At 50.4% G+C, this 19,606-nt stretch overlaps 5 protein-coding genes across 5 annotated transcripts; 4 read left to right on the top strand and 1 right to left on the bottom strand.

Moving 5' to 3' along the window:
* Positions 1-3,027: 3,027 nt before the first annotated feature.
* STEHIDRAFT_135760 (uncharacterized protein) lies at positions 3,028-3,833 on the top strand (the record flags this gene model as incomplete). Its single annotated transcript, XM_007311402.1, has 2 exons — positions 3,028-3,689; positions 3,794-3,833. The coding sequence occupies 2 exons, from the start codon at positions 3,028-3,030 to the stop codon at positions 3,831-3,833; spliced, it is 702 nt and encodes a 233-aa protein (XP_007311464.1).
* A 745-nt stretch (positions 3,834-4,578) lies between these two features.
* Positions 4,579-5,748, top strand: STEHIDRAFT_69401 (RnaseH-domain-containing protein; the record flags this gene model as incomplete). Its single annotated transcript, XM_007311329.1, has 1 exon — positions 4,579-5,748. The coding sequence occupies one exon, from the start codon at positions 4,579-4,581 to the stop codon at positions 5,746-5,748; it is 1,170 nt and encodes a 389-aa protein (XP_007311391.1).
* Positions 5,749-8,377: 2,629 nt separating this feature from the next.
* Positions 8,378-9,576, top strand: STEHIDRAFT_116550 (uncharacterized protein; the record flags this gene model as incomplete). The annotated part of the gene is made up of 5 exons (XM_007311403.1): positions 8,378-8,576; positions 8,652-8,663; positions 8,798-9,003; positions 9,153-9,278; positions 9,334-9,576. 5 exons carry the CDS (start codon positions 8,378-8,380, stop codon positions 9,574-9,576), a joined length of 786 nt encoding a protein of 261 aa, XP_007311465.1.
* Positions 9,577-10,675: 1,099 nt separating this feature from the next.
* STEHIDRAFT_69460 (uncharacterized protein) lies at positions 10,676-12,380 on the top strand (the record flags this gene model as incomplete). The annotated part of the gene is made up of 7 exons (XM_007311335.1): positions 10,676-10,787; positions 10,850-10,958; positions 11,021-11,235; positions 11,288-11,563; positions 11,621-11,697; positions 11,751-11,932; positions 11,996-12,380. The coding sequence occupies 7 exons, from the start codon at positions 10,676-10,678 to the stop codon at positions 12,378-12,380; spliced, it is 1,356 nt and encodes a 451-aa protein (XP_007311397.1).
* A 1,394-nt stretch (positions 12,381-13,774) lies between these two features.
* Positions 13,775-18,579, bottom strand: STEHIDRAFT_163703 (uncharacterized protein; the record flags this gene model as incomplete). Its single annotated transcript, XM_007311404.1, has 15 exons — positions 13,775-13,848; positions 13,904-13,934; positions 13,989-14,941; positions 15,011-15,270; positions 15,328-15,584; positions 15,666-15,719; positions 15,786-16,085; positions 16,160-16,521; positions 16,615-16,714; positions 16,775-17,011; positions 17,069-17,249; positions 17,310-17,585; positions 17,644-17,873; positions 17,932-18,255; positions 18,346-18,579. 15 exons carry the CDS (start codon positions 18,577-18,579, stop codon positions 13,775-13,777), a joined length of 3,873 nt encoding a protein of 1,290 aa, XP_007311466.1.
* Positions 18,580-19,606: the final 1,027 nt, after the last annotated feature.

The following is a 19,606-nucleotide window of genomic DNA, read 5'->3' on the forward strand; positions in this document are numbered from 1 at the left end:
CGAATCCTTTCCGCACTGCCCGTCGTATTGCGTAGTCGTGATCACATAAAATTGATCTTTCAGGTTAATATTCGTGATGTCCGAACCAGAATGGGTGCGCACGACGCTCGAGGAGCGTAGAAGTAAGAACATCCCACGAGAACGAGAAGTCGGTGCCTGCGACTGAATGTGTCGCTAGGTCTATCCGGGCTGCAGTCCGAACGGCGAGCGATGTTCGCTGCACAGGAGTACAGCCCACGGTAACGGCATACAACTCTTCTTAACCATCAAGGCGACAGTGTCCTCCCGTCGATACTACAGCTGATGAAATGGTTGAGTCGTACGGAGACGGGAAGTACGATTTAAACAAACAACACACCACCAATGAATTACAACTATAACAGCAACACAACAAACACACCTTTGGGCGAGGGTCATGAAAGTGGCCCCGGTATCGGTTCGAGCGTCTTCGGCGCTGGAGAGGCTACTATCCCTCCCGCCGATCGTGACCTCAATGAGAGCGCTGGAGACTATGGTGGCGGGAACCCCCCGACTCACGAGACGAGGCGACCTGAATCAGGCGCGTCTGGATCCCGAAGGGTTAACCCCGCCGGTCGTCCAGATGATCCTGGTGAAGGAAGTAACCAGCCCCGTGAGTCAAACCCCACCTCGGGGAGCAGTGCCAATACTGCAGCGCAACTAGCGCAAGATGGGCAAACATTGCACCAGAACGTTGTGCCAAATGGCGGTGACGTGGCACAGGACAGGCATCGCCCGCCCCAACCCCAAAACGGGCAACAGAACGAGGAGGGAGATGAAGCCGAACGGCCTGATGAGCAGACAAACGAGGAACCAGTACCTCCACCCCCGGAGAACGACACCGCAAAGGCACGCAAAACAAAAGCTTACCTTAAAATAGCGACACTAAACATGAGAGGCCGGCGTAGTGCCACGCAGCCAGACAAGTGGGCATATATCTGGCGAACGTTGGCGAGCAATCATGTAGGCGTGATGGCGGTCCAAGAAACCCACCTCACTACGGAAGAGACGGAGAGCCTGAACGAGAAATATGAAGGGAAAATGCTAATCCTAAACACCATTGACCCTGAACACCCGAACTCCAAGGGAGTAGCCTTGGCCATCAATACCCTCAAACTTGGGAATGTCATAGTACGACAGGAGAACATTGTGAGCGGGAGAGCGATATATGCAGAGATCCCGTGGCACAAAAGAACGGTGCGGATCCTAGGAATCTATGCGCCGAACAACCCTGGCGAAAATGAAGAGTTCTGGACAGAGCTCAGCGCAAAGCTTGACTCTGGCGAACTGCCGCAATTTCATGTCATGATGGGAGACTTCAACGTTGTCGAAGACTCGATAGACCGCACACCGGTCGATAACGATTCGCAGGGGGCGAAAAGGGCATTGATGGAGCTTAAATCTAGGATCTTACTCCAAGACGGCTGGCGAGCAACATACCCGGATACGCTGAACTACACGTATTGGCAGACGGCAACAGACGCGCGGTCTAGAATTGACCGAATCTACGTGGTTAATGAATTTATAACGTCGACGGGGAGCCGAGAATGGCGCATTGAGACCTCTGGTGTGGACACCGACCACAAAATGGCCACGGCGGTACTCCTTGATGAAGACCTACCATTCCTAGGCCCGGGCAGATGGGCTATGCAGACACACCAATTGCAGGACAGGAAACTAATAAAACAATTGACTGACCGTGGAGCTGTATACGAAGAGAACATGCTTAGGATCAGACGACAAGGCAGATCCGAAGAGAACAACGCCCAGACCGAGTTCAAATCGCTCACCGATGACTTTGCGAAGATAGCTAAAGAACATTCCCGAAAGAGGGCGCCGGGGCCGGTCAGGGAGATCCAAAAGCTGGAAGTCGAACTCCGTATCCTGTTCAACAACAAGGACATCACAATCGACGAGCGGAAACTGGGCGGTGCAATTATCCAAACTCGCATCAATACGCTGTGGAAGGAAGTACAGAAATCAGCCAAGGCGACCACAGCGGCACGGGTGCACCTGGAGTATGAAACAATAAACAAACTCTGGTGTGCGCTGGGGAAGGAGAAGATACCGAGGGACACAATCATGGAGTTAACGGACCCGAACGCAGAGCGGCCCACCCTGGCCAAGAAATCAAAAGACATGGCCAACCTTGCAAGGGACTACCATGAGAAGCTACAGGAGACCGATCTCCTCAATAACAAGGAAGATTGGAAACAACGCACCGAAGATGTGCTAGAGACCGTTACAGCGACAGTGTCACAACATGACGTGGAAGAGCTCTCTAGTGTGCTCACCGAGGCTGATGTGTTGACATCGCTAAAAAGTCTCCCGAATGGGAAGGCAGCCGGTATTAACGGCCTCCCTACCGAACTCTGGAAGGTACTCCAGATACGATACGAAGGAAGAAAAGGAGGTGTACCAGACGACACTACCTTTAATGTTATCCAGGCCCTAACGGAAGTATACAACGACATTGAACGTTTTGGCACCGTTGAGAAGTGCGATTTCGCGAGAGGATGGATGTGTCCCCTGTACAAGAAGAATGACCGGGCAAACATTGCGAACTACCGCCCGATCACGCTACTGAACTCTGAGTATAAAGTGTTCACGAAAGCACTCACCACGAAACTCGCCCGAGTCGCACCTTCACTAGTCCACAAAGACCAAGCCGGCTTCATCAAAGGGCGGAGCATCTTCGACCAAGTCAAACTGTCACAGCTGATCGTCGACTACTGCGAGGCAACAGAAGACTGTAATGGGGCCATTGTGGCACTTGACCAGGAAAAGGCATATGATAAAATACTGCACCCCTACCTATGGGAAACCATGACGAAATTTGGGATACCGGAGCAATTCATCAATACGGTCAGAACGCTGTACGCGAACGCCGAAACGGTCGTCATTATTAACGGGGAAATCAGCTCGGCTTTCAAGGTTACACGAGGCGTGAGACAAGGGGATCCACTCTCGTGTCTGCTTTTCGACCTGGCAATTGAGCCCCTCGCATGCATGCTGCGAAACTCGGAACTACAAGGAATGAGAATACCTGGAGTAGCAGACAAGATTATTACGACGCTATTCGCGGACGACACCACCGTGTACTTGTCAAAGCATGACTCATTCGAGAGCCTCCAGACCATATTGGACAAATGGTGCCAAGTGTCTGGGGCAAAATTCAATGTCCCCAAAACGGAGATCATTCCCGTTGGGACAACTCAGTACAGAAAAGACTTTTACGATGAGCGCCGAATGGGACCACACCAGACTCCAATCGCTGACAATATACACATACTCAAGGATGGAGAGGCAGCGAGGATCCTAGGCGGGTGGGTCGGGAACAAGACAAACCATGGCGCCCCATGGGCAAGAATCGTTGAGAAGATTGAAGCCAGCTTGAAGAGATGGAACAGGACGTACCCCACCATGGAAGGACGACGGCTGATTGTACAAATGATAGTCGGCGGTATGACTCAGTACCTCACGAAAATACAAGGAATGCCAATAGATATAGAAACACACCTTACAAAAATCATTAGGACCTTCATGTGGAACGGAGAGAGCACACCGTCCATAGCCCTCGACACCCTAATGAAGCCGAAACCATCAGGGGGGATGAACTTATTGCACCTCAAGGCAAGAAACGAGGCTATAGAACTCACCAACCTAGGGGAGTACTGCCGTTTCGGCGAGCCAAGACGACCGACATGGGCATTCGTGGCAGACACCCTGATGAGGGAGAATGTTCCCAAGAAACATATGAATGGTGCGAATGCAGAGGCACTCCGCACACCGTACCTACAGAAGTGGTTCCCTAAAACGAACACGGGCAAAACCACGCTACCGCGCTCGCTTGTACGAATGCTGAGAACTGGGAAGAAATACAATGTCACTTTTGACGCACTTATGCCATCGTGCGAGATGAGACGATCCATGCCAGCCTGGTTCCATATAGGCTCAGACAGAAAGATGAAGCACCACACAAACACAAAGATAGCGAGGTGTCTGAGAGAATGCCACGGTATACGCACGGTTGGTGACTTGGAGGACTTCGGCACCAGCAGAATAAACGGCCGACATAAGGCCCAACGATACCCTAACTCCACCAGGCTCAGGCCTTGCCGCTGCGACGACTGTGAGTCAGACAGACACCAAGGCTGCGCTGACACGCATAAATGCCTGAAGCGCGCAAAGACCATCCTTGGGCACATCCTACCAAAGTGGCACCCACTCACACCGGACAATGACGACACTCTAGACATGAGCAAGGAGGAGATCGAGGCAAATGACGTGGCAAGGGAGAACAAACGACCCGTCACCTTTAACCCAGACGTTCACTGCAAAGGGGCTATATCACAAGGGATACGTGTCTTTGGAGACCCAGACGCAAAAATGAACTATCCGCCGTTCAGACAAAAAGGAAACCCGGATGACTCTGGTGAAATCACCGTATACACTGACGGGTCCTGCCTGCACAATGGCGATGAAGACGCAAGGGCCGGGAGCGGTATATGGTTTGGCCCAGATGATGAGCGGAACACATCGCTCCGAGTGCCGTCAGAGATGCCACAGACAAACCAGACGGGCGAAGTCCTGGCGATATGGTATGTGGCTACGACTGCACCGCTATCAGCCCCGCTGCACATTAAATCCGACTCCCTATATGCAATCGACGGGCTCACGAAACACCTGTCAGCATGGGAGGATAAAGGGTGGATCGGAGTCTCGAACTCCGATCTCTTTAGAGCCACGGCTGCTGCCCTCCGACGACGGGGAAGCACAACCACTTTCCAATGGGTGAAGGGACACAGCGGGATCGAAGGAAATGAGGGCGCGGACCGCCTCGCGAGAGCAGGCGCTGAAGCGGACGCCGATCCGACGCTCACGATCCGCATTCCTCCACGATTCCACCTGACGGGCGCAAAACTGACTACAGCAACGCAAGCAATTCTCACCCAGGAAATTAAGCGCAGATATCAACAACCCCAGAGAACAGCGACGACCGTTAATCTGGATATCGGGAGATGGGCTGCGCATGACCACCTCCGAGCCGGCCTCCCCACAGATGCGAGGATATTCAAGGCTATCCGGAGCAAGAACATCACGAAAAAAGAAAGGATCTTCTTGTACCGCTCTGTGCACAGCGGTTACAAAATCGGAAAATACTGGGACAACATACCGGGATACGAACAACGTGGGCGTTGTCCCCTATGCGACGGCGAGGAGGAATCCATGCGACACATTCTTGAAGACTGCCAGGCGCCCGAGAGAGAGCAAATATGGAACTTAGCCAGAGAACTATGCGAGAAGAAAGGGCTTGTATTGCCCCGAATAACAATAGGCACGGTATTGACAAGTGGCCTAGCTAACTTCAAAACCGAACGGGGTAAACGCCGCCCAGGCGCGAACAGGTTCTTCCAGATCCTAGTAACGAGTTCGGCACATTTGATATGGGTGCTAAGGTGCGAACGGCGAATAACCAGGGAAGACGGAGACAACTTCTCCGCACAAGAAATCCACGACCGCTGGGTAACACGCATGAACACTCGCCTAGAACTGGACAGAGTCGCCACGAGTAAAAGGCGGTTCGGTGCGAAAGCACTAAGGCCAAGTATCGTCCTCCAGACATGGGGCGGTACACTCCTAGATGAGAAGAATCTGCCGGAAGACTGGCTCCGGCAGTCTGGGGTTTTAGTGGGTATTCCTTCCTGGCGTCCAGGGAGGAACCGTTGATGACGGAAAAGTCCCACACTGCCTGCGAATAGCAGGCGTGCAAGTAGCATTTCCTCAGGGTGACACACAGGTAAGTCTGTAGGGTGCAAACCCCTACCTCCAAGCAAATGAAACCTCGACGGGCTGGCTTAGGCGGTTGCGCGAGGTGGAGCTTCAACCAAAAAAAAAAAAAAAANAAAAAAAAAGACTTTGTGGACGAGAAGATGGAATTGGTCGATAGAGCTGCTCGCTTGTTGGAGGGGAAAATTGACCTTGCGGAGGACGATATGAACTGGGGTATCAATGTATTCACTCGTGCTGTATTGCTGTTGTCTGCTATAGATGAGGAGAACGGTGGGCTTTTCTCTGAGCCGTCACGTTCAGAATAGTTAAGTGGTTGATTGTCCATACTGTATGAAAATGTATGAAATTTCGGAGGTCGCCTCTCGAGCAAATTTGTCTCTCGCCATATTTTATGGCGTGAATATGGTATGGATAAGTACAGTTCCAGGCAAACAATAGACCTAGACGGATGTCACAGATATGAACCTACAACAAATCAGGTTTAGCTCTGTTTAATATAGCTGCGAGGCATACACAAACCGACTGCTTGTATCCTAAGGCAGAGGATGAGGTCGGACGAGCAAATATCCACACACTGTCCATTACTCTCTAGCAAAGTCGTGCTATAAATTAATCGTAATGGTGTGTGTGTGTGTGTGTTCGATTTTGAGGAGGCAAGTGAGTAGATCAGTGGACGAGCAGACGAATACCGAAGAAAGGTCGAGTCCTGTCTTATCATGAGGACCCCGCTGATGTCTGACCTATGGGTCCAACTATTAATGTATATGGTTCATACCTCATCAACAGTATACTGTTTATGTATACATACCGAAAGTTCTGTATACAGTATGTATATTTTATGCTATATAATACATGGTTACTTCGAGACAATATTGCTGTCAATTGTTTGGGCCACTCACTGCCCGTCTAGGAATGGATTCTGAAGAGCTATTCTTCGATAGACTACGAAACGTTTACAGGAGGCAAAACCAAACATATAAAAGACTCAACCTAGGTAGAAACAGAGAGAGAAAACGAAGTACTGACCCGAGTAGTGATAAATATTGTGGGGTGTGTCTGGGCCACACACCCCACAGCTAGTAATTCGTCCTGCAGATTTATGCATGAACGCATCACGTAGCGTTCCCGGGGGGCAATAACGAACATATCGTTGAGCAAGACTGGGTAGACAAAAAGAGATAAAACAAACTACTGACCAAGTAGTGAGACATTTTGTGGACGGTATCTGGGCCACACACCCAACAGCTAATTACTCGTCCTGCCGAGTTAGGCTTGGACGGATCACGGAGTGTTTTCGGGAGGAGTTTATGGACATATCAATGAGTAAGATTGTGTAGAAACAAGGGATTATAACGAGGGACTGACCGAGAAGAGAGCCATTTTATAGAGGGTGTCTGGGCCACACACCCACAGCTAGTAACTCATTCCACAGAGCTATGCTTGAACACATCACGTAGCATTATCGGAAGGCAATGAGAAACATACTGAAGAGTCAGACTGGGTAAAAGGAAAGACATAAAACGAAGAACCGCCCGAGTAGTGACATGTCTGGGCCACATACCCCACAGTTAATTTGTCGTCCTGCCATGGTAGGCTTGGACGGATCATAAAGTGTTCTCGGAGGACATTGACACACATATCAATGAGTCAGACTGGATAGAAGAACAAAGATAAAGCAAACTACTGACCGAGTAGTGAGACATTTTGTGGAGAGTATCTGGGCCACATACCCCACAGCTAACTCCTCGTTCTGCAGAGCGAGGCTTGGACCAGGCACGGAGCGTTTTCGGGAGGCATTGACAAACGTATGAGTGAGCCAGATTGTGTATAAACAAAGAAGTAGAACGAAGAACTGACCGAGTAGTGAGATATCTTGTAGAGGGTGTCTGGGCCACACACCCCACAGCTAATTACTCGTCCAGCCGAGTTAGGCTCCGGCAGAGCACGGAGCATTTTCTGGAGTCATTGACAGACATATCAATGAGTCAGATTGTGTAGAAACGAAGAAGTATAACGAAGGACGGACCGAGTAATGACATGAATGTGTGGAGGGTGTCTGGGCCACACACACCCCAGCGGACGACAAGTTATGAGCAGCTATATGCTTGAACGAATCATGTAACGTTCCCGGGAGGTGATAACCGACGTATTAATGAGTAATACTGGGTAAAAGAGAGAGGTCAAACAATGTACTGACTGGGTAGCATCCCATTTTTGGGCCGCTGTCGGGACCACACAGGAGCTATGCTTTGACGGATCGAGTCTCGTTTATGGGAGATGATAACGGACACATTAAATAGTTCACTGAGTATAAATGAGGGGAGAAGATGGAAAATTGACCGAGTTGTAGTACGTATATTTGATGGTAGATGTCTGACCTCCAAGCCCAAGTCGCACCGAGTCATCGCAAATTGCAAAACCATTGTGGCGCGGATGCGGCCTGACAATTTCTTGTTTAGTGACTGGTCGTTTCGTCGCCGCTCACTGTCACCTCTTAGACACCTCTTAGCTCCTCGACATCTCTTCAGCGGAAACCGGCATCACTGCACAGGCGCTGAGACTCATCATGGGGCCAAACCGTGCAGATAAAACCACAGATCCTCAGCAGCACACTCTCGACTGGATCAAGCACATCGAGGAGCTTGTGCCCACCCTTCCTAAAAGCATCCCTGAGGTGACGGAACAGGACACAATCTACCGATCACTGAAACTCACTGCAGACAGTCCATGGGAGACTTTTAAGAAGCGCGTGAATGCCTTTATCGGTGAAGACCTCCGAGACAAAGAGACGGGCCGCCTACCTCACATTCGCAATGCCTAATTTAATGCCTAATTTAAAGGTCCAGAGGAAGGTAAGTTATCTCTACCATGTCAAAGCTGCAAGACTTATTAACATGGCACAGTGGCGCTTCCTGGAATCGACACAAGGACAAGACATACAACCCTCATGTGCACTCTCCCGCGCTCTCCGAATACCCTGTACCAGAGTATTCTGTTGGGAGTGATGGGTCCGAGGTTTTGTCAGGCATCGAGCATGGGAATGGAGAAACGGTAGTCCGAGAGAGAAAGATGGCGAGGATGGGGGCAGAAATAGTCCGGACAGTGACTGAGAGCACTCATTCGGAGGCCAAGGGCGGAGAGGTTGAAGATGGAGACGAGAACGAAGGGGAGGATGGCAAAGCTGAGCCATCAGTACGTCCGGTACGTTCAAAGACAGGCACGGACTCACGATATGTTTACTGACTGATCGTTCGCATCCTTGTTTCCCTCCACGTTCGCGATCATTTACCTATCTGTCATACCTTACCGTTTGGTGCGACTTCTGTGACCGCGTGGCGTAGGTGTTGAAGTGCAAGCAGGCTGCTACCCTTGTCATATCCTCTGACTCCGAGGAAGACGTGTCTGCCTCGAACGATGGTGGGAAGAAGTCTGATCGTAAGAAGAAGGTCGCTAATGCAGAGAGGAAGGTGCGTCTCACCTACGATGCCATATACATTCGGTTGACCTATAACTGAGCTCTAGCAACCCTGTTCTCTCTACGAGAAGGAACGAGTGAAGAAAGCGGATGCGAAGAAGAAGAAGAGGAAGCTAGGGCTGGTGTTGTGTACGAAGAATGTGGTGCGGGGCCGTATAGGTGAAGACGACATAGATGTGAGTGCAGGGGAGGAGTCGGATGATTTGTCTGCTCTACGAGAGACCAAGGCTCGGGAAGAGAGGGTGGAAACTTTGTCTCTGCGATATGAAACCAAGTATGAGTATTTCTAGCCTTCTACCTGAATTGTCGGCAGAAGCTAGCTATGACAATAGACGTAGACGAGAGAGGGTGAGAGTAAGTAGTAGATTTAGAAAAAAAATAACTTGGTGTTTACGATCTGAGGTCTCTGAGAACTTGAGGATGGCTGGTCCGCAGCTCCAATGATGGCAATGAGCGATGTGCAGAACAGTATCCCTACTATTCCACAGGCTCCACCATCTGCCATTCATAACATCCAAATCATACATGGTGTCGAAAACACCCGCGTGAAGCCACCAATACCAATCTCAACCTTATGCATCGTAGCCAGACAGATAGCCGAGACGCGACACGAGGAAAGAGCAGCAACCAGTCAGATATTGTGAACCGACAAAAACACAAGCTCTGATAGGACACAAAGTACGGTGGGCGGGACGTACGCGGTTCGTTTGCGTTTCGCGGCCCCGCTCCGGCACTCTCCGCCACCTCGGCCGCGGGTCCCCTGGACACCACATTATTACTGTAGTGGTTTGCTTCGAAGCAAACTCCAATTTTTTTGCAGTTTGAGGAGTCTCAGATGTTTTAGAGTGCATAGAAAAAAAGCGGTATCTACAACGTAACATTTAAGGGTGGGACCCCGGCAGAGCCTGGCTGTTCAAGCCCTCTGTGGCACGACGTGCCGACCCGCGACCGGCAGTTCCCGGTTCGCCGCCACAAGTCCTGCCAGGCCTTTTGGCACCCCTCTTCACTGGCAACCTCTCTTTCCATTGAAAGTCCAACTTCTTCGGGGTTTTGAGTATAGTTGACTTGACATGTGGCTCTCAAAAAAAACTGGACCCTCCTCGTTACCTTTAAGCTGAGGACCCCGGCCAACTCGCTGAGCCTTTGATCTACTTATGTTCATTGCAGTTGCATTGAGGCACGAACTGTGACTGTACTCTGAGCTTTGAGAATGTTCTATATGAACATCCTTTGCACGATTATCTGCACTTCGGTCTTGGCTGCTTTATGTGTGGATATATTTGCCGGAGGGCAAGCATCTACTATCTCTGAAATCTGATGTCGACCAGAAAGCTGCTTAGATCGCGATCACATCGCTGATAGGCTCGCCCGGCGTACTAGTTCCATGACATGGTCTTATCAACCCTGCCTCAAAGCGACTCAGACAATCGTTCTCTCTCCCTGCCCTCACCCTGCTTGTCCACCTGCATCATCTGCAAGAACGGGTACGGGGAGAAAAACTGTTGCGTATATTCCATTCTGATATCTGATCTGAAATACTCACCGTGTATTTGATTTATCTAGACCCTCCCGACGATGTCTTGAAGGCATCACTTCTGAAGTATGTCTCTGCCCGCTACACTCGAGATGAGAAGAAGCAAGCTCTTCTCAAAGACCATGGCCTTCAAATCGCGTACGTGATCTCCTGTTACCTGTACGATATTCCCAGCAGTCGTTGACGAAGTTTGCTACCAGGAATACAAAGCTTAATATCCTCGAGCGACGCCTGGGAATTCCCTCCGTGCGCAAGCCTGTTCCAAGAGAAGTTGCGACTCAGGCAGTCTTAGACGAGGTCGATAGAGGTGGTACAAGTGGTGCGGATCACAACGGGCCTGATTATATCCAAACAAAGCTGGCAAACAGACTGATTCTTCTTCCAAAGCACGTCTCATATACTTTTATCATTCCTGGTAATGGTGCTGATGGGTGATAGATCGACTATACGCGAGATCATGTTTGCAGATAATCCAGCGGGGTTCGACGCACGCATGCCAGGGAAGCGAAAGGCCACAATCCCTCGTACTGCACTCACCTCTGTCGGGCCGTTCAGAGAGATCTCAAGTGACGGCCATGAGAAACTCGCTCACCTTGCGTTACGCATGGGCGATTTGGGTTTCCCCATCTATGCGTTCAAGGATAAGTGGTCTGACTTTCTGCTTTATATTCGAGTGCTTCCCAATGCACGAACGCTCAGAGCGTTGGCGCACCTCTTCCTTGATTTCATCGAGGAGTACGGTGGTAGGCCCTCTCATTATCTGTACTATTTCACGCGCTGATCTATGTGTTCCTTCTCAGCGATCGCTATACAGCTTACAACTGACAAGGGTTCAGAGACAGGATGGTTGTATGCTATCCAGTCGATACTCCGGTACGTGCTGATGATTTGGTAGGTCTGTAGTTATTGCTCACAGAGTTTGTTAGGGAGATGCTTGCTCCGCATCTTGATCCTGAGGTGCACCCACCACATGTATTCCTCAAGAGCACCAACAATACGCCAATTGAAGGCTTTTGGCGGTGGCTTAAAGAGAAGTCTGGGTTGAACTTGAAGGACGTCATTCTGCGCGGGAAGTCAGAAGGTTTCTACAATCCCAACATCGCCTGGCACACGTACGTGCTTATCTCGAGTTGCAGTTGCTGACACCTCTCACCGTTATCGTTGTCCCTGAGCAGGGAACTTGCCTATTGGATATTTGTTCCACTCGTGCAGGCGGCATTGGACGAGTTCCGAACATACTGGAATACACACAGAGTCCGACCACAGGCCGAAAAGGATATGCCATCTGGTGCTCCTCCCGTCTTCGCGTTTGAAAATCCAGAGGCACACGCTGGTACGCCCTGCAAAATCAAGGTTCCGTCGGAGGTCCTTGTAGAGTTGCGTCAGATCGTGACGGAGGAGGTCGGACCACGAGAGACACATCTTGAGTTTGTTTCTTCTGAATTTTCAGATGTTGCTTCCGACGTTTGGAGAGAGATTGGGTCGCCGTTGATCACAACACATTCTGCCTGGGACGTGTTTGTAGCTATGGAGGTCGTTATGCGAACAGCTCATAATTAATCTTTTGTTGGTGTGATAACTCTGTCCGGTTTGATTTGCCTCGGCCTCAGCACCATGTTCCACGCGTCGGAGCTCATGATCAAACGTGTGTGTAGGAAGTAGAACTCCGATTATCCTATCTTGAGAACAAGGTGAGCGTAATCTTGCTTCATTCTTAGTTTTCCATGCCTTTCTTATTTCCTATAGGTATCTTGCGTTGTTTTATGTCTCCTATCATCAAGCACGAGGTATGAATTGGTTATAAATCCTTTTCCGTGTCGCACTTGTGGTGCTCCAAAGTCCTATCGCTCATCCTCGTGCCAGTTATTTTCAAACTCTTAGCAGCATCTACCCAGAGGCCGACCATCAGGCATCATCCATTCCTATTGTCAAGAGTTTGCCGACGGCGTCTTGTGGATTTGGATCGCTGTCAGTGACACCTCGTCCATAGGCTGTGCCCTTCAGCGTGTTTCCAGCGTGTATCTGTCTCCGAATGCGCCCGACCTAGTTCCTTCCTATATAATACCAAGACCGGTCGAGCAAAAAACTCTAGTGCCAACTATTTTCATTCTTTATTTCGTTTGTTCTCGACAGCTCTATCCCGTCTTTCGAGGTGCACGACGGCGAGGACGACTCAGCGGTACACAGGACCGTGTAACATTGAATTTGGGTGGTGTGGCTCCGGAGTGCGTAGTTAATCACAAAGAACTGACCCTCTGCTTCGGTGTCATCGTATTTTTCGGACGACGGCGGTGGAGAGGCGCATGAGCGAGTTGTGGCAATCCAAGTTTGTTCGACGGCCGAAAACTCGACTTTATCTCTGAGCGCATTATTCTGGCCGCTCTACTGTCATGATTTTCAGTCTTGGTCTCCGCTTGGCACTCTATGCTAACCGAACAATCTGGCCTTGGTTCTTCATGAGTTGGCAGGAGAGGTCTTTGGCATTTATGTGGAATACAAAATGAGACATCTCAAAAGGCTTCGATGGCGATATAAAACGAGGTAGAGGTAGCGGCTAGGCGAGATTGGGAACAGGAATGAACGAGGGGTAGTGAGAGGTGATGAGAACATGGATTGAAAGGGATGGAGATTGCGAGTGTAAGCAAGAAGCAAGAACAATAGAGACTTCTCGCCACCCGGAATCTGCCGAAAGCGCTCAGATTCTCCAGAACGCGGAATACGTGCACAAGGCAACGATGGTGTCCTTGCCTCGGGAAAGTTTAATAGGAAGTGACGAGAATCACGTTTAGTAGATGCTCAAATATTTTCACAATTTTCCATGCACGAAATAATGTTGAGGGGAGATATCTGAGTCCACCAGTCCAGAATAGATTTCCCCAGATTATGGGTGGCGAAGAATCTCTAATGTACGAAATAGCAAGTCACACAGATACGGAGCAATGAGCAGAAAACATTTAATTAAACATCACCAAAAGATTCGCAAAAGACAACACGAAGGTCAGAGAAAGGAACGGGATTAAGCTAATCCCTACAAGTATTGATGAGTACCATAATCGTGTGGCATAACGACAGCCATGCGGCACTGAATTGAACGTTTCTGTCCGGATGGTATACCTGTAAAGAGTATAAGCAACAAGACAAAATTACGACAACGAATGAACAACATACCCTGGCCAGAAGACGTCTCTGCTGTGGTCTTGAAGCGTTAACCACGGTTAACATATTGATACGACGAGAACGGTCGGGATGGGGGACGTGCATGACCAACTGCTCCCGAAAGTCAACCCAACGAAGACGACGGATGCCACTCATTATCTGAGGAGATATACGCTCCGACCACCCCGAGAGACGTGATCTATATGATGCGATTGTCTCGGGGGAGGGTGTCGTGATCGATGTCGGCAAAGATGAAGAACCAGCAGACGTAGACGGCGTTGACGGTGAAGGATTGGCGGGATGACGAGCAGACGGCGTGAACGATGGGGAAGAGGAATTGGTGGGAGTAGATGGTTTCGCCGAGGTGGAAGTATTGGAGGTGGAATTGCGACCACGAGTTCCTGGGTGGGAACTACCAGACGGAACAAATGGCTTGGAGGGCGATTTGTCGTTATCGCTAGAGACGTAGATGACGTCAGGCTGGTTTTGTGAGGCTCGTGCGTTTGATGATGATGAAGAAGTTTTGCTATAATCATGAGCGCTTGTGGGACTTGGGATCGGTCGGGGACGTGGGCGTGGTTTAAACCCTGAAGGAGGAGCGGTCGGCGAAAACGGCGGTGGAGGTGGAGGAGCGGTCGACGACGGCGGCGGTGGAGGTGGAGTCGAGGTCGACATTGACGGGGGATGTGGTTGGATGGGAGTTGTGGTGGCAGTAGCTGGGGGTGTGGATAAACGACAACGCTTGGGAGCTGGAGGCGAGTTTTGTGCAGGGGCTGACGATGACCCAGCCGGTTGTGGACGAGAAGGGGAAGGAGGTCGCTTTCTGTCACCATAGAGAGACGAGCCAGGTTCTCCCTCCTTGAAGAACTGGCGAACCTTCGCGAGATAGGCCAGGAGCTCGGCAGATGACGCCTGCGGTATCGGTGTCTCGCTCTGCCAGGGCGGAGGTGTACGAGAGAGTTCAGCTGCACAGTTACCGGAGCGTGAAAATTAGTCTAGGATCGAAGACATCCATGGTACAGCAGGCGACGTACCATCTACACTATCCTCTCTGCCCATCTCCTCCAGGTTTGTACCACCGGCAGCAACAGACGGCCCCGGATGAGCATTGGTGGTACCATTACCGCCCTCATCCCCATCACCATCGTCGTCGCTGTTGTCGGTATCGCCCTTGGAATCATCGCTTCCGTCCTCGGAATCGTCTGCACTGCCACTTTCATGACTATTCGATTTTGCGGAGGGTCTGGTGGGAAAGTCTGCGTCGGATATTTCTGAATCGGTGGACAGAAAGAGGCTAAAGGGCCAGTTCATTATTCTAGCCGAAATAAAATCACAAGTAGATATTGCCTACTTATTCTTCTCGCTGGATCCACCACTACCGCCCCGTCCTCGTCCTCGACCTCGGCCTCTACCATGGGGACCACCCCTACCCCTACGAGTACCCTTACCCCTACCACCCCTTTCTCCACCACCGGACTTCGTCTTATCAGGTACCGACCTAACTTCATCGATATCCGACGGATCGTGAACAGCGGAGGTGCGAGTGCTGCGAGTACGCTTCCTTGTGGGTTCGGCCGGAGTGGATGAGGGCTGCGCTTCTTCACCGACCTGAGAAGATGTGTTCGACGGTAAGTGGACACATTTCTAGGCAGAGATAGTAAACATAGAAGACGAGATAAATGAACGAACCCCTGAGTCCTTGAACAACTGACTTCGTTCGCCCTGGGCGCGCTTTTTACCTTTCTGAGAACATAGAGGTATTGATAAGAGTGGAGGCTAAGCAGTACAACACAGGACTGAAAGACGTACAGTCTTTTTGTAGGACTCGATCTTCTGCGAGAGGTTGGTACAGAAGGACGTCAGAATCTGATAGAAGACGTTGTAATTTTCGTCGTCCGTTGGATAGTCGTCGAGGAAGGGAATAAGTAGGAACATAACGAGGCGGATAGTTCCCCATTGGCCGACATAGACGTTGTCCAAATGCATGTCTTCCTTCTTCGTTGCGGATCCGAAATCACTATCTAAATAGATAAGAAGGCCACCTGGTGTATCGGTATCGAAACCAAACTTTGAGATCGAAAGCTTCTTCCAGTCTGTCTCGTCCGCATCCTACGTATATGTTAGGTTCATAGACAGAGGCAATCAGAGCTGAGTAAAATCGGTAGGAGACGGCGGAGACGTACGGAGAAGTATGCAACTTTCGAAGTCTCCAAAGAGTTCAGAGTCGAAATGAGGTTCCGGAACCCAGGTGGCGTATGAATATCGTATCCAGGAGTGCCGGGATCGGCCTTGAAGCTTTTGACGAGCGCGAGAAGGTTGTGGCACAGAAGGAGGATCGAGGAAGGCGGTGGATCAGGAGAGACGACGTTTGGCAGGATGGTGAATGCGATGCGTAGACCGTCAATGATGAAATCGAGACCATATGGCCCAAAGTGGAGAGCAGAAGCCATGTCAGGATCGTTTACATTGACTAGGACATTCAAGAACAATAGGTTGTCGACCATACTTCGAACACCCATGCGCCACACCGTGCTCGCAGGGATAGCTGAAAAATGATAACAAAGATAGAAAATCGAAGTGGAAAAGACGACTCAGCATATGAATCTATGATGGTTAAGGAGGGAACAAGAGAACGTACTGTGTGTGTCCTCTTGATGAAGAACAAAGAAGTATTGAAGACGATCCTTAGACTTGTAGGCCTCGGCGAACAAACTACCAGTCGTCGTCTGACGAGGCCACTGAGAAAGCGTAGATAATCAGATGGAGTAAAGGGATAGAACCAAAAGAGATAAACGCACATAATCCTGTGCTGTTTCGGGTGCAGATATGTTACGGACCGCACGCATCAAATTAACGAAGATGAGTGGGAAGTCGTCGTTGGAGAGGGGTGTATATGCAGTCGACGTAGAACCATATGTCGCACTGGCGGTAGGCGGCGGCGGGATGGTATCCGATGAGGGTCCGGAGGTTGCTGCTGCAGGCTGGGAGCCAGTGGACGGTTTCTTCTGTTGGGAAGACGAATCCTGACGGCGTTTCTATGAAACAAGGACAGATTAGAAGGGGGAAGGAAACAAAAGAACATGAGAGCATACTTTGGGAGGAGGAGTCTGGTAATCATCATCAGAGCCATCTTCGTCGCGGTTACAGTCGTCGGTCTCTGATGTCGAGTCAAGCGACGATGGTAGAATATCGAGACAACCCTCAGAAAGAGAGATATAAACGAGATTTTTCCATGCCGCAGCGGCATTACGAGGTTTGCTAGCGGCAGCGGTTCTGACAACGAGCAACTACTTGTAAGAGCAATGAAGACCATGGACAGAGGTTTATGCGTACCTCATGAGCAACCAATAGTCCACACGAGTATGGGAGGTGAAAGGCTTGAGGATGGTACCGTTACGGTCGCCTTGTCCCCTAGTCTCCGGAGAAAGAAGTACCCAGGAATTAGAAGGATGGTCGGTGTTTTGTTCGGCTTGATTAGCGTCGAGGGCAGCGGCGAACTCTGGTACATGCTGGAACCGGGAGTTGATGAGGTCGTGAACAACGTCTGCGTTGGCACCAGAGGGTACAGCAACCGTGACGGCGAAGCCGAGACGATTCATCTCAGCAAGACTATAGAAATGACGATAAGTTCAAGACGAATGTTTCATCGAATGTGAGACCGACGCACCCATTGAGATTCAAAACCTTGCATCGCAATTCATGTACCATGACGGTCCATGGTACAAGAACGACTGTGAAGATACTATCGGGCCCCGTAGATGCGTTTTTGGAGGCCTTCGATGTCTTCGATGAGGAAGGCTCGGCTTGAGAGGCTGTTTTGGGCTGAGCGAAGGAACGACCATGTTTTTTGGACTTGTTGTTCTTGGGTGCTTCGCTAACGCCGGATTTCGCATGGGTCTAGAAGTTGTATTAGTGATTTGATTATGAACTGGGGCATGAACGTGGAGGGACATACCTCTGCGGCGGGGTCAAACGGACGACCAGCGCTCGGTTCAAATAAGCCAACCTTTTCACGTTCCTGCCTGAGCTGGGCCATGGTCTTGAAGGCGTGCGTGTTGCCGAGGTTCGGAGCGGTGGGGGTAGAGGAAGGGTTGGGATGAGCGTAAGCAGTTTCAGCGGTGTGGTGACGAGAACCGAAGAGAGTCTGCATGGTCGGTGTTGCCTGCGATGTGCTGTGGGAAGATGACACGGCGGGCTTTTGACCAGGGTCACGAGGCTGTACTGGATCGGGTGGGATTGGAGGAGGAAGCGTAGTGTCGTGTTTTGGAGTGGTAGAGGACTGGGGTGGGTCGGAAAATTTATGGGCATGAAGTCAGAAAAGAGATAAAAGATACGACTCTGCAGGAATAAGTGGGGAGAAAAAACATACCGGAGGGTTCGACGGAACGGGCGGTGGGCGTGGATTAGCCGCTGGAAGGGCCTTTTTGTGAAACGCGGCGTAGTGGCCACATACGAGGCAGAGGATAAGGGGGAGGAGAGCGGGATTATCGGCATCACCGCGTCGAGCAGTCTCGGGGATGAAGCAGACACAGAGGTCGATGCAGGCGGCATGCTGGCAGCGACCTAACTGGTCGGGAGTGAGATCGAAAGCAGAAGACGACATGGAGGCGACTTGAAAAATCTGTGTACGCTGAGACGGCACTAAGACACAACGATGGATGTTGCAGCTGAAGAAGCAAGTCCGCGTTGGTCGGTTGTCACTTCAACGAGATGGAAGTAAGGTTTGAGCCACTTGGTGAGTAGGAAATAAAGAAATTCGCGAAATTCGAGACAGGATACTACTAAATTTGGGGATGCAGCGAACCAGATCAATCCGGGGTCCTGCTGTACAGGAGGAGATCGAGGTGTCAAGATGCTTCCGTCCTCGATCAGGCCCTTCAAGTGCATTGAATGGCTGGTGAATGGCTTGCAAGAGACGTTCCGTAGTGTGTATTCACAGAGTGTAATCCATAGGCTTGACTGTCTGATAAGCAGAAGAAATGCATAGATTCCAGAGAGTGTTGAGCCATCTAGAGACTAGACTAGACCAGTTGCCATGGCAAGTAGACCGAGACAATCGAGGACGGAGGAGAATAGAGAGGCCCAAGTAGGACGCGTCATGACGCGACGCAGAGCACCAAGGCCCCGGGGCACAGGAACTATAAACTCCGAAAATGGGCAACTTATGCTCGCACTGCCACACCAGACATCAGGGAAATCCTGAAAAGCGGACCAGGAAAGGTCCTGGCCCGACAAGTCGAACCATGGGAGGCAATGGAAAAAAAACCTAGCATCATCTCATACAACGACGGCAAATCGGGACCTCGGGAGGTCGGTCCAGGTCAAGTAAACCTTCCAGATATAATTCCGACCAGGATGCGTTCGTGTTGTCTGTCGTTGCCCGTCGGATGATGCCTGACCAGAAAAGACCATGCCAGCCCATGTCGGCGGGGCATGGCCAACACAAACCATTATGACATTACATGGCCATGGATGATCATGGATGGTCATTTCTTCTCTATAATGGCACAATGTCTCGCATACCATTGAATTTAATCTTTATATTCTTTCCAATTGTTCAATGCTCACGCTAACCCCTCAGTACTCAGTGATGGCAAAATTATATTATGATGATTTGTATGTATGGCAAA

The sequence above is a fragment of the Stereum hirsutum genome (genome assembly GCF_000264905.1).
Source record: "Stereum hirsutum FP-91666 SS1 unplaced genomic scaffold STEHIscaffold_26, whole genome shotgun sequence".
In the NCBI taxonomy this organism is placed as follows: Eukaryota; Fungi; Basidiomycota; class Agaricomycetes; order Russulales; family Stereaceae; genus Stereum; species Stereum hirsutum.